This window comes from Chlamydotis macqueenii, chromosome 1 (assembly GCF_036417535.1).
Source record: "Chlamydotis macqueenii isolate bChlMac1 chromosome 1, bChlMac1.mat, whole genome shotgun sequence".
NCBI lineage: Eukaryota > Metazoa > Chordata > Aves > Otidiformes > Otididae > Chlamydotis > Chlamydotis macqueenii.
Genome location: NC_141556.1, coordinates 27,612,177 through 27,626,112, shown reverse-complemented (window position 1 = coordinate 27,626,112; position 13,936 = coordinate 27,612,177). Strand labels below are relative to the sequence as shown.

Here is a 13,936-nt window from a genome sequence, read left to right as displayed (position 1 = left end):
AGGCCCACAATTGCCCTACTCTTCCTTTTTCTACTTGTGTACTTAAGAACCCCTTCTTGATGCTTTTGACATCACTTGTCAGGTTCAACTCCAGGTGGGCTTTGGATTTCATAAACATGTCTTTGCATATTTGGGCAGTGCCTCCATATTCCTCCCAAGTTACCCATCCCTGCCTCCACCTTCTGTACACCTCCCTTTCATGTTTGAGTTTTGCCAGAAGCTCCTCGTTAATCCATGAATAAAATATTTACAGAAACTTACTATACAATAAGCTTTTCAAAGAACAAGAAGTGTATCTCTGGCTTTACTTAGTATTTTTCTGATACCATACTTATATTTTTTTAATAATATAATTTATGATACATTTTGAGTAAGTATTGGGGTTTTTTTCATCTAAGTAAATTTACCTCAATTAGAGATTTAGTAATGCGGGAAACTTCTTCAGGTTGGCACATCTGTAACTACTGATTTTGTGACTGAGACTAAAAAGTAGAGATCAAATAAATAATTAGCTCCTTTCTCTACTACATAATTTCTGAGTTATATCCAGTAAAGGACTTAAAAGCCTAAAAGTTACGCACTATAATACTTGGTTTCTATGCTAGGGCACCTAAAGCACACAGAGTTCATGGAGCAGTTCCATAATCCAGAACAGATTCCAAGCCATGAAGGACACTGAGCAAGAAAGGAACCACAGTCAGCAAGCAGCTGCCTCCCAACTTATCTGAATCATCCATACTTGATAGAAAACATCTCTGCCTATTAGGAAACAGAGCCTCCTGTTCATTCAAAGAACAAAGCATAGCTCATTCTTTCCTTTCAGAAGAGGTTTTTCTTTTATTTTGGTTTTTTTCTCCCCTCTTCTTCTCTTTCTTCCTCTAACACTGTCCACAAGGTGGAAGATACAGGTTCAAGTTCTTCTTCTGATCAAAGGAAGCTTTGATTTTCTCACCAAGTACTATAGTCACGAAGCTACAATACAGTTTTCCACCATTTTGCTTTGCCACCGTTTCAAGAACTGAAAATTCCTAGGGACAGACAGGGAGAATGAGAAAGTGCATGAGTGTATCCTGCGTTAACAGTTCTTAAGATAACAAGTCCTCCTCACTTGTAAAACCAGAGGCTTACCCAGTATCTGTTTAATGTAGGTCTTGGGACTGCATACCCACTCACCCAGATAGACATACTACTCTCTATTTCAATGTATCTCTTTTTCTCTTCTGCACAATGGCACTACTTCATAGCATAGTTAAAACAAGTCATTTAACTATGTAGCCCAAGTCTGGTAGCTAGGCCACAGTCCTAACAGATAGACGCTTTGGCGTGAATCCCCATCAGGCTGAGGAAAGCTTACAACTTCATATTCCAGCCTGGGGGCAAGTTCACTATCTATTCGGGCACTACAGAAAAAGCAGGGCAGAGCCAGCTGTTATAAAATTTTGTAAGGATCTTAAATCACCCTCTATTTCATGCAAGGTCTGAAACTGCCTAGCACATTAAGCCTCTCTGAAGAGTTAAATACAATGAAGTTTAGTCTCTAGATCTTCAATGGACCAAGAATGAGACAGGTATCAAACTATTTCATCAATACCGACATTCAGACAATCTCAAATCTAAGTAAGCAAAAAGTAAAACAATTAATGTACAATGGAGAACTAAGTATCTGCTGGGGCACAGATGATCAATAATGCAGTAAGATTTGCAACTTTTGATTTAGGCAACCAAGTTCCCTTCTGGGTTTTTTGTTGGACCTACCCCAAGACATTCCATGGAACATTCCCTTGTTTTATTCAAATGGATACAGAAAGGCAAATGTTATTCCTTTCTCAAACTGAAATGTTTTTTGAAAACTAAATGAGTCTATTAAGCCACTTTGAGGCAAGACAGACTCCTATATTTATATTACACTTAAGAACATATTTACAAAAAAAAATCTTAAAAGCACACAGTGTCATTAGCTCTAACATATGAAGCACTGAGTAAACAGCCCAACTAGAAGAATTTAGCTGGAAGTTAGTCTGAGGTATCTGCTTCACAGTTTAAACAAAAAAACTGTTTATGAAATAACAGCTTTACTAGAAACAAATTTTCAGCATTGCTAAGTCATTATGATACTATCCTTCCTCTCATTTGAGGATGGACTTATAAATCATCTATATTATCTACAAATCTAATGTTTGGAGATACTTAGTTACTCCAAATGCATTCATTGTTACAGTATCTGAGTGCAAAAAAAAAAAAAAAATTGTAAAACCAGGCAGACAATCTGACAGATTGTCCACTTTCCATGTCCATGTTTCCAGATGTGTGTATGGTAGAAGTATTAGCTTTTTCCCATCTTCTGCCTGCTGTCTCCATGCAGGTTATTGTGGGAAAGTTAATGCTGGGATGCATCTTGCTCTTTCTTCAAGAAACAGTAATATTTAAAACGGGCATTTGATATTTCCTAGACAATTACGAGAAAGTCCAGCTCTGTGCCCTGGCACATTTCAATGCTGTGCGCCTGGCACCTTCAGAATCCTTAAGGGAAAGAGCTATATAGGATCACATTTTCAGAAGAGGTATTTCTGCCAGACTAATTAAAGTCAGAGAAAGCACAGAAAAGAGTTTGAATCTTACAATGCATTCTTTATTGATCCAGGCCTCAGAGGAAGTGTGTTCCAACAGCAATCTCCCAGTTTGCAAAACAGAAGTCTTCTATTACTGTCTGCATTTTCCATTACATATATGACTTTGCAGGCTTCATATACAAGTTGATAGGTAGGAAGGCAGTTAAAACTTACTGTACTTTGGCACTAAGTTACACAATTGAAAGATGCACAAGTCACAACCAGAACATCTCCAACTCAAGCGGTTCAAGAAAAATATAAGCAAAAGAAATTATTGTTAACCCAGCAGTGTCATAACTTAGTAGAAGAAAAAAAAAAGGAAGAAAAATGTCATTATCAAAACTATGATTATGCTATTATTATTATGAAGCTATTATTCTCAGGGAGAATAATATACACTCAAATCATACAAGATTTTGTTTTACTTTTTTTTTAGCTTCCTAAAATGAAAATATGCTTCAACATCTATTCCCACACAAAAAGCACATAATGAGGACTATGACACTGATTTCTCTGCTTAGCACAGTCAAAGGTACCTAGCAAGTCTTTGTAAGTGCTGGCATTTTTCACTATTACATTATATCACTCAATAGCACATTCACTGAACAGGAAAAATCTCCTGCTTAGTCCTTTGATCTTATTCTGAGGAAGTTATGAACATGGAGGGTATGCAAACTATATTCATCCCAGGCACACCAACATTTCAGGCCCTGTAACTTCCCCTTGTCTTTCACCCTCAAAACCAGCAGGAAGGAACCACTAAACCAAACAAAAAAAAAAAAAAAGAGAAACAGAAAGGAAAAACAAAATTTCAAAACCAACCAACCAAAATTCATGCAACAGCCTTTATTGTTCACCTCTCTTTGGAACAGACGCACACTGAGCAGCATTACCTGAGGGTCTATGTTCTCTCATTTTTTCTAATGTTATGGCTTGAGACCATCCTCTCTTAGTTTTATACTGAACTTCTTGGTCAAGATCTGCTGGGTCAAGATCATTGGTAGGAGCTGCTGGCCCATGCCATACACCACGATGCCGGTTCCAGCAGAAAAGTTAAACAGAATTTTGCTTTTACCTGGTAACAGAAAACAAACAGGCCTAGTCTCATTTTTGCTTTGCTGCAAACATCTTTCAACAAGTGATAGCAGACAAAAAAAAAATTAAACACTGAAAGTATATTTGGCCTCTGGGGAAGAAACAAAATGATCTCAGACTTACTTGAGAAAAGTTGGTCTATGTGGAAAGAAAAGATTAGATCCTGCAGATGAACGACAAAATAATCTACCAAATTATTCACCAACACTGCCTAGGGTAGCTATAAAGTCTGGATGAATGTTTGTTACTTTTTCCAAAGATCAAAAGAAATATGAAAGAAGAAAATATTTATGGTGATATTCAATCTTGCAAATGCTAAATTATTCTGTCATTTTGTATTACACATACATTATATATAAAATATATTTTATATTGTCAGTGACAATCCAGGGCTGGTCATGTGCGTATGAGTTTCAAGACTGAGCTCAAAGTCTAAATTTTTTTCACAACGTTCATCCAGCGCCAACAGAAGAAAAAGTTTTTCTTCCGTTGAAGGAACAGATAAAAATCAGTACTGCAAAACGTGCTGTACCACAGGATAAGATCAGGTTCTGTAGTCTCAAAACCTCTTGAGTGAATTCAGGTGGAAACAAACCCACCTGGGCAAAATGAGTAATTTACTCCTGATGTTGTGACGGGGAGAGTGAGCAGAATCAGGCCACAGAACCTGCATGGAAGAGCAGTTGTATGCTATCTTGGGGGACTGGACCAGGCAGAAGGCCGGCAGCGGGGTCTTGCCCCTGCTGCCACGTCCGCCTGAGCCACCGCAGGGCCTGTCACCACCTTCCTTTGCAAACGGGCACAACCAAAGCTCCTCCGCTGCCTCAACACGAGCTCAGGCCCAGCAGGGTGGCATTTTAACCGATTTTACAGCGGTGTGCCCAGCCTCTCCCCAGCACAGCCCGGGCACCAGGCAGCCTCCTGGGCCGCCTGCAGGACGGCGGAGGCCGGGACCCGGCCGTCGCGGGCGCGGCACTTCTGGAAGTCCCGGCAAGGCGAGCGCTGGCCCGCTCTCGCCTCCCCCTCCTACTCACGTCAATAAATCATTGAAGAGCGAGATTTTTTATTTTTTATATTTTTTTCCCTCTCTTTCGGGAGGCGCGGTGTTTCCAAGCGCCTGCACTGGAAGGCAGAACGGTGCGCCGGCAAACGCCCTCCCCGTGACCTCATTACCCCGCCGGGGATGACGCCGCAGCCCCCGGCCCGGCCCGGCCCGGCTCCTCCGCTGCCGGCACCGGGACGGGCAGGGCGGCGGCAGCGGCGGCGGGTGATTGGCTGGCGGGCGGCGGGCGGCCGGGCGGGGATTGGCTGCCGCCCTGCCTTTGTTCGGCGGCAGCCACTGCCGCAGGGCAGCGGAAGTTTGAGCGCAGCGGCGGAGGGTGCGAGGGCCGGCCGGTGCCACCTCCCCTTCGCGCCCCGGCGTCGTCGGACAGGAGCCGCCTCGCACCCTGCTCTGCTCCAGAGCCCGGCCCGGCGACAGCAGCATGGACCTGGAGAGTAAAGTGCGAAAGGTAAGGCAGTGGCGGCCGCGGACCCGCCTCGCCGCTGCCGCCGGGGGCGGGGACCTCGCTGGGGTCTTCCCGTGCGCCCACCGTTCGGGCTCCGTGACCTCGTCTGAAGGTGCAGAGGTGCCAGAGAGGGCTGCTGCGGTACAGACATACAGAAAACTTCTCCTCTGCTCCCGTTGAGGTGCTGCAGTTCGTTTCCCAGACAGCCAAGTGGGTACCCCGGCCTATCCTGCAAGTAAAAGGATCCCACCCCCAGGGGGAAAAAAAAAAAACAAAACAAAACCCGGAATGTAATAGTTGTGTTCAGGTCTGTGCTCTGTGTGCGTCTGTATGTGTGAAACCTGAATTATGGGCAGCCAAAATGCTTTCTGTGGATGTGCTGAAGATTGATTTCTGACCTTTGATGTGACTAGCTCATTACAAATGTGTTGTCAGCGTGTGTACGGATTACGCTCCCCAGACAGAAACTTAGGGTTGGGTTGGTGTTTTTTAAAAGGCGTATTGATTGGTTAATCTGGAGTCAAACTGGCAAGGAGAGAAGGATAGGTAACAGAAAGTGATAGGTAATCCAGTGGTATTGGATCTCTTTCCAAAACTCACTGTTTAAAACTTCATATGTAAAACTGACTTCATGTGGGACTCAACTCCAAATTTTTGCTTCTAGTGCTCTTGCAAACTAAATGCAGTGCTTAAGCAATGACTGCTTTTAGTAAGAGCTTCTTTATAGTACCTGTTACAACACTATTTGTTGAAGGCAGAAGGAGCTTTGTATATGAGCATGGGTTAAATCTGCACATAACCCTTATTGACAAGTGAAAACTAATCTTTTGAAGTGCGTGTTGTATGGACATACATGGTTTGTATTCCTGAATTGTTATATTTGAGGACAGTAACTTGTTTTAAAATACGCGTATGCACTTTTGTATACCTGTATGCTTTTCCAACTTGCAGGCTAGAAACTCACTCAGATACAGAAGTAGTTGTGCAGTGTGGAAGGCTACCCGTTAAGTCAAGGCTGAATCCTAGTGAAGTGGCTTAGCCTTGAGTTACAGCTGTTTCCGAGTGATGTCACCTGACTGAGGGTCCTGGTTTGGAGAAACTACGTATCTCATCCCCCCAGTCAACATTAAGCCGTCAGTGGTGGGTGTAGTTAAGTACTATCACTGTATTTAGAACTTAGTTGTGCACATAGGGTTGTCCCCCTTGTGTGACTGCTTGTATGTAATGAAAGCAAGCTTCTTGAGTAGACCTGCTTATATTTTCGAAGCACAACTTAAAACTTAAACTTGACAGCATCAGACTTCGTTCACTGAAATTTTTTTGAACTCCAGGAGGGGAGAGATGCATATTTGTGGGAGATAGAGCATTCCTATTCAGAATTCTCCATCTACAGACAAAATAAATACGTACTGTGAAATACTGGTAAAATTTTCCTCATAGTGGAGTCTTGGTTTGAGTGAACTTGTAGTTGCTGAACATCTGCTTTAAATTGCCCTGTAGTTATTGAATAGTTGTGTGTGTTGTAAGTTTATTTGACTATTTCTATTATATTTTTCTTTGATCACCTTTTACTCTTCTCCTTCATCAACTTCAAAGATTCCTGAAGACCCTTGTGAACTTGCTCAAACGGACACAGAAGCTAGTGCCACAAAAGAAACCAGCAAAGCTCTGTTTGTAGAAAGTAATTTGTATTTTCTATTCTGTTCAGTTTTAGTATCAATACTGCTAAGAGATGTTTATGATGTGAAGAACTTCACATTTTCTGTTTCTGCTATACATGTGTTGAGAAAACTACTTCTGTTCTTCCTCTGTATCCCCTCCCTTGTTCGCATCTCCTCATCACCTTCTTTGTCTTTATAACTTGGGTGAAGTTTATTTTCCAAGATAACAGACAAGGATCTGTGACAAGTCAATGCACAGAGAACTGGGAAGCTTTGCTATATGTCAGTGTGTTCAGTACTAAATCCTGTTCTTTTTTGACTACCAATGCTTGCTTCATCAAAACTTTTCCTCAGATTTTTCACACTGGAATAAATGAATAGCAGTTCACATAAACTTTGCAAAAGCTGCATGTCTTCAGTTTCTCCAGCCTTTAATTACTAGTCTCAACCTGTTTGTTTTCTTATCTTTTACTTCTCTCTTTTTTGCCAACTTCCCTCTTTCTTGAAAGGTGGAAGAATATTCTGGGAAGTTTCCAGTCAAGTTTATCAAAACCAGTTAACCACTTTGCCTTTAAGAGAAATTTGTCTTGAGGTGGAGATGGCCCTGTCAGATTTTTTTTTAGTACATCAGCAGTAATGGGTTACTTAACCACACATTGTGGTTCTCACCCTGTCTTCATATCCTGCACCCTGGGCTAAAATAGCTTGCGTCTTTTCACAAGATTTGCTTGCTACCTTACGTTAACTTTTTATTTTGTAGTGACTTATACCTATTTACTGCCTGACAAATGAAGGTAAACATTAGAGACTAATGACTGGCAGACCTGCCTGTTGGGTAGGAAGTTCAAAGATGACTGAGCGAAAGAAAGCAGGAATTGCCATGTGGTTCCCGAATAAGTTGCTGCTCCCTTGTTCCACTGGGCTCAAATTCTCAACTTAGAAGCTGGCTGTTCTGTAACCCTGGTGTTCAGCAGTCCAGAAGGAAATGAATGTGTGGTGGAGCAGGGTGTGGTGTCAAGGCTCAGACACCCAGCTGTTACTGTAAAAGAACAATTTCTTACCCCACCCACAACTGCTAATGTATAACTGCACAGGGTAATATAATGGGGCTAGTTTCTGCTTCTGGAGAACTCAAGAGATTAAATTTCCATGGTGACATTTCTAAGATTTCTTCAAGTGTCAGTACTCCAAGAATCTGTTCTTCACTTGTGAGCTTCTGCATTGTCTCTTTGGAAAACTGCTGTTGGCTTTCAAGAAGAACAGCAGGAAAAACTATTGCCCCACCTGCCACAATTTCAAACCCATTCTTTTAGCAATAAATAGCTTAAATATTTGCTGTCTCATGAGAGAAAACCACAGTCTGCAAGAAACACAAATTTCACATTGAATTTTCAGCACGGGGAATATATGCAGAACATGTGGGATAACATGTAAGTTTTTGTAGTCAGGTCACCATACTTCTTAAAGGCATCAAATAACTCTGGCATATCCGGCAGTGAATAGTACGGGGAAATGAAGTTGCAAGACAATCTTTTTAGCTACAATGTAAATTCCAAATCCAATCCCTTGCTGTCTGTTATACTCTCCCTTTAAAGAGGATGGGGAGTTTAGGCTGACTGTAAAGTTTTCTCCTTTTTCTTAGGAGGAATTTAGTTTGCTGTTGCATTTGAGGATCATGAAGATAGCTTTGTATATAAAAAGAGATTGCACAACAGAGCTGAAGCCTAAAAACAGTGGCTCCAGCTTGAAAAGTACTTGTGCAACAAACAGAGCGCTATTTTTCCCAAATACAATATATGCTGTGTTCTCAAACCTTGCTTTGAGGGTGTAGGAAAAATGAAGATTTAGTGCTTTTTGTTGAAGACCATGTTAGAACAAAGTTCTGCTAGTCTGGATTCCTGCCCTGTCTGTCACCTCCCTGAACTTGGTAAAATGAATCAGTAGGTCATGGTCCTGCTTTGCAGTCCTGCTGGCACCATGGTTTCATGCTTCACTAGAGAAAATAAGAATCTGGCAGCGAGTCTGCTTTGTATAAGCTTTCACAGTAAAATTGCTTTATAAAAAGAACTTTGATTGGAATGGACAAGGAGTAGAGGAGTGTTTTGGGGGAAGAGGTTCAACTTCTCAATTGTGGAACACTTGCGTAGTTTTTCTATGAGAGAGACTCATTTTGTTCTATTATGGTGGAAAACCAAACACAGAGTGCTTTGGACATTGTTAAGTCAACAACTGTAATGCTCTTTGATAAATGAACGGAGAATAAAGTACGTATAGGAGCAAAGTCAACTCTTTTGTGTTTTGCAAAGCATAATTTAGTAATATCTGCTGGACTGCGCTTCCTGTTGAGGTCACTGTTTGTTTTGGTGTCACTGCCATGGAAACTCAGGATAGTAGAGCTTTTTTTTGCTGTTCCTTATGTATAGCAAGATCAAGGAAATGCAAATTTATTAATGGGTGAGTTTTGCCTGCAAGGGGAAGCATGAAAACAAGTCTGGAGATGTGAAAGGAACTAATTCGGTTTTGTTAATGAGGAAATTGAGTAACTGCTTCCCGCATATGTTGCGGCAGGACTTTTGCCCTCAGAACTTTGATGTGAATTGCTTTCTGGAACACCTGTCTGAATGCGCACCCCTAGTTACTTTTTGTCTGTTGTTCCTGGATATCAGCTTGGCGAAGACAGGAAGGCTAAATTAAAGTTTTTCAACTTTTTTTTTTCTGGTGGAAGTACTCTCCAGATGCTTGACCATAAAAGATCACGAAATGCCTGAATAGCAAGCCAAGAAACTCCTTGGATGCAGGGCTGCATGACTTCCAAGATCAGGTGGAACTTTATTTGATCTGGATAATTATAAGCCAAGTATTAAACTGAGATGGAAAACTAACTAACTTTGCCTTTAATGACAAAATACTTTTAAGTTACAAAGATCTCTTTCTGCAGGTGTTCCTGGAAAAAACAAATGGTTTTCCTTTACTATCAGTAAAATAATAATGAGTAGCAATTGTGAATGAATTTTTTTTTCGTAAAAGTTGCTTAAAAAAACTTCTACCTCAAGGAAGTATTCTGAACATGTATTGCAAATTAATGACTTCTTCCTAGCAAATACAGAGTTTATGGATATAATGAGGTAGATGTAAATACGTTGTGCTGTAGTTAATATTTTTATAATCTATTTTAAATAGATATGAATGTTTAGTGTTTATGTATATATTATATACATACACACGTGTATATTTGTTTTATATAGGATGTATATGGAAAAAGTCATATATACTTTCCACTAAGATGAAGAGTTGATGAGGTTCTTCTAGGTGCTGGAGGCCTACAGGAAGAGTAGGGCTGTGAAGATGAGAACTTGTCACGCCTGTTATCTAGGATCTCAGACTTGGTCAAATGAATAGGGTCAAAGGGAGTAAGGACGCTTCTGTCAGTTGTAACAATTCCAGATGATATCAGATGTTACTGTACTCTAGTACTGCTGTATGTGTGTCTCTAATCTTTTTGGCTTTTAAAGTCTCCCTACGTCTGCAGATTCTAAAAGCACTGGCTGAAAAAAGCCATGCGCTTTGCTGCATGACTAAGGATCCTAATAAGTGAATATGTAGATTTCCATGTCTGCTTCTGAAAACCCTACTATTAGAAGATGCAACTGGAGAAGAGTGCTGATGTCAAAACAAAATACAGAAGTATTGTGAAAAATGCCTCTGCAGTACTGGGTGATGGATAGTGCTGTATTGCAAGGTTATAGATCATGTTATAGTGCCTGTCAACTGCATTCAAAATTAACTAGTGTAATACTGGACTTTGTGAAGAAACACTACTTGTTTTCTATCTGTCTGAGATTTCTTTAATAGCTGTTAGTCTTTTGACAGTAGACTGTGTAGGAGTGTCTTAAATATTTATAATCTGAGCTGTTTGATATTTAGGTGAAGATGTCATAATAAAATAAATTCTTAGTACACGTGTACTATTGTAGGCTGCTGCAGCTCCTTGATTTATTCTTCTGCGCATCCTGCCTGGATCATCTTTCAAATATTTTTCTTGGATGCAACCACTTTTTGGCATCCTTTTTTCTGTGCAAATGGACTTCCTTACCCAAGCTTCTACATCTTAATCCCAGTCAACTTTTCCCTAAATCTAAATGCGTATTTTAAAAAAGCTAGGGCGTACTTGCTATTGATTTTAATAACTTTTTAAATAATAATAACAAATATAGACTGGTCTGTGGGATACAGCTCTTCACTACAGATTAAACTTTTTTTCTGTCTTCTCATATAGTATCTGTAGAAGTCTTGTAAGAGCATTGTCCAGATATAATAATGTCTTCTGTGGTTTTTTTTTTTCATTCTGGAATCGTAAGAAATAACATAGCTCTTCTATTTTTAAAGTTTAAGTGCTGTAACCTATTTTAATTTCTAGCTTGTTGTGTTTCACTGCTAAAAAATACTTCTGCTGGTACAGAAAGTAATGGCAGAAGATCAGATCTTAGCAGTAAAGCATGTACAGCATATGATATTTCGGATGTGTCTTGTTCTCACATTTTTGGGGAGGTTTTTGCATACTTGGCTTTACCACGGCTTCTTTAGAAGTTCCTAAGGTACATTAGGATATGCTGGAAATCTGTTCTATTGTACTATACAGGTGTTTTTCTCAAGCCTACACTGGAAGTGGGAAACAATGTCACTTCATGTGGCTCCTGAAACATCAAAATGGATCAGTGTTATATCTTTGTCAGGGACGTGGCCAGTGGGATTGAGTGCACCCTCAGCAAGTTTGCCAACAACACCAAGCTGTGTGGTGTGGTTGACATGCTGGAAGGGAGGGATGTCATCCAGAGGGACCTTGACAGGCTGGAGAGGTAGGCCTGTGCAGACCTAATGAAGTTCAACTAGGCCAAGTGCAAGGTCCTTCACATGGGTGAGGGCAATCCCAAGCACAAATAGACTAGGCAGAGAATGGCTTGAGAGCAGCCCTGAGGAGAAGGACTTGGAGGTGTTGGTTGAGGAGAAGCTCAACGTGAGCTGGCAATGTGTGCTTGCAGCCCAGAGAGCCGGCTGCATAAAAATCAGCATGGCCAGCAGGTTGAGGGAAGTGATTCTGCCCTTCTACTCTGCTCTCCTGAGCCCCCACCTGGAGTACTGCGTCCAGCTCTGGAGTCCCCGGTATAAGAAGGACATGGACCTGTTGGAGAGGGTCCAGAGGAGAGCCACAAAGCTGATCAGAGGGCTGGAGCACCTGTCCTGTGAGGACAGGCTGAGAGAGTCGGGTCTGTGCAGCCTGAAGAAGAGAAGAGTCTGGGGAGACCTTATAGCGGCCTTCCAGTGCCTAAAAGGGGCTTACGAGAAAGCTGAAGAGGGACTTTTGACTAGGGCATGTAGTGATAGAACAAGGGGTAATGGCTTTAAAGCAGAAGAAGGTAGATTTATGTTAGATATAAGGAATAAATTCAGTGAGGATAGTGAGGCATTGGAATGAGTTGCCCAGAGAAGCTGTGGATGCCCCATTCCTGGAAGTGTTCAAGGCCAGGTTGGATGGGGCTTTGAGCAACCTGGTGTTGTGGAAGGTGTCCCTACTCCTTGTAGGGGCATTGGAGCTAGATGATCTTTAAAGTCCCTTCCAACCCAAATGATTCTATGATTTGTTAGGTAATTGTCAAACCAGAAGATCCCTGGGATTTTACCCTAAATCCAATAATAGCTTTAGCATTAATCCCTTCTACCCTTGGAGCACTCAAGGGCACAGCAGAAAAATCTGCAAAAAGGACAGTGAAGAGTATTTAAGTCTGTCCTGGAGCTAACTGTTATTTACTGCAGCCCACTAATGGCAACTTTCTCACTGTATAGCCATAATCTTTCAGTTCTGGAGAGGTCTCAAACAGCGGAAGGACTTCTGATCTACTGCAGAAACTAAGTACTGGTATTGTGTTTACTGTTGTGGCAAGGTGAAAGATTAAGACAGCTGGCCTGTTTGGTGGTACAGGAGTCCCCTTGGGGAGGGGAAGGAAAAGGAGCTGAGAACAGAGTTAGCTCTGGTCTTTTGGTGGGACTGAGGAGGTAACAGTAATCTTGTGATAGGGAGACCTAGAAAAGCCAAGTGGAGCTTCTGCATTTCCTTACAGGTTCTTCTTTTATCACCCTTTCTAGGGGCTCCTTTGTAAAGGGACAGGAACGTCAGAGTAACTAGCTTTATTCCAGGGCTATATTTGTGCTCAGTGTGGTGACTATTAAAAGATAAATTAAAATAATTTAAGACTTCCAGTGGAACTCTGTCAGGATGCTCTTGATATCATTGGTGCCCAGCTGCTTAGTGGGAGGGAATAGAAAAGACAGAATCAGACTCTAGTCACTCTACAGTGATTATATTGAAAGACAGTGGGCAGAAGCTGCAATGTGAGACGTTCTGATTAAGCATAAGGATTTTCTTTCCTCTATGTGGTCTAACATTGTAATAGGCTGTTGAATCTGCATCTGGACTAGGCCCTGGGCACACGTTAGTTAATTCACCTGTTCTTTGTGGGTAATTGTGTGACCTCCATAGAGACTTTTCAACTTAAAAGAGTCTATGCTTATTAAAAGCAAGTATAGGCAAGCTTTAAAAACTACTGTCTTATGTTTAAATTCATCTACATTTCTTAGGGCTTTACTTTGTTTTTCCTGTAACTATCAACAATGATCTTGAGTTCTGTGATGTTAGACTTTTTTTAACTATTCAAAAGCTAATCCTCAATTCATCACAACGTTTTGGTTTTTTTACCAGTGCTGTGAGCTGTGGCGCAGTTCATTCCATGTCGGAACAAACTTGTAAACAAATTTATCTGTATTTTCTCACGTAGGAGAAACTATCTGCTGTATTTACAGGAATACAAATTCTGAAGTTGCAAAGGAGCAAGTTTTCAACACTTGCTGGTGAGTTTAAATTAGTAGGAGGAAGAAACAGGATTTGTTGGACTTTCTTTCTTGATCATGTTCAATAAACTTAACAATAAACCCTCCTGATAAGCCATGTTTAACTACTTCATAGCAATTGCTGTGTTTCTCTTGCACATCTGAACAAACTATTAAACAC

The 13,936-nt window shown here is 41.1% G+C and overlaps 1 protein-coding gene across 1 annotated transcript in view; it reads left to right on the top strand.

The window, feature by feature from the left end:
* Positions 1-5,029: 5,029 nt before the first annotated feature.
* Positions 5,030-13,936, top strand: part of TES (testin LIM domain protein) — a 28,054-nt gene continuing 19,147 nt past the window's right edge. Inside the window, exon 1 of the mRNA XM_086740002.1 lies at positions 5,030-5,215. Coding sequence (XP_086596128.1) covers positions 5,189-5,215 — 27 coding nt within the window. The 5' untranslated portion in view covers positions 5,030-5,188. The remainder of the gene's footprint in view (positions 5,216-13,936) is intronic.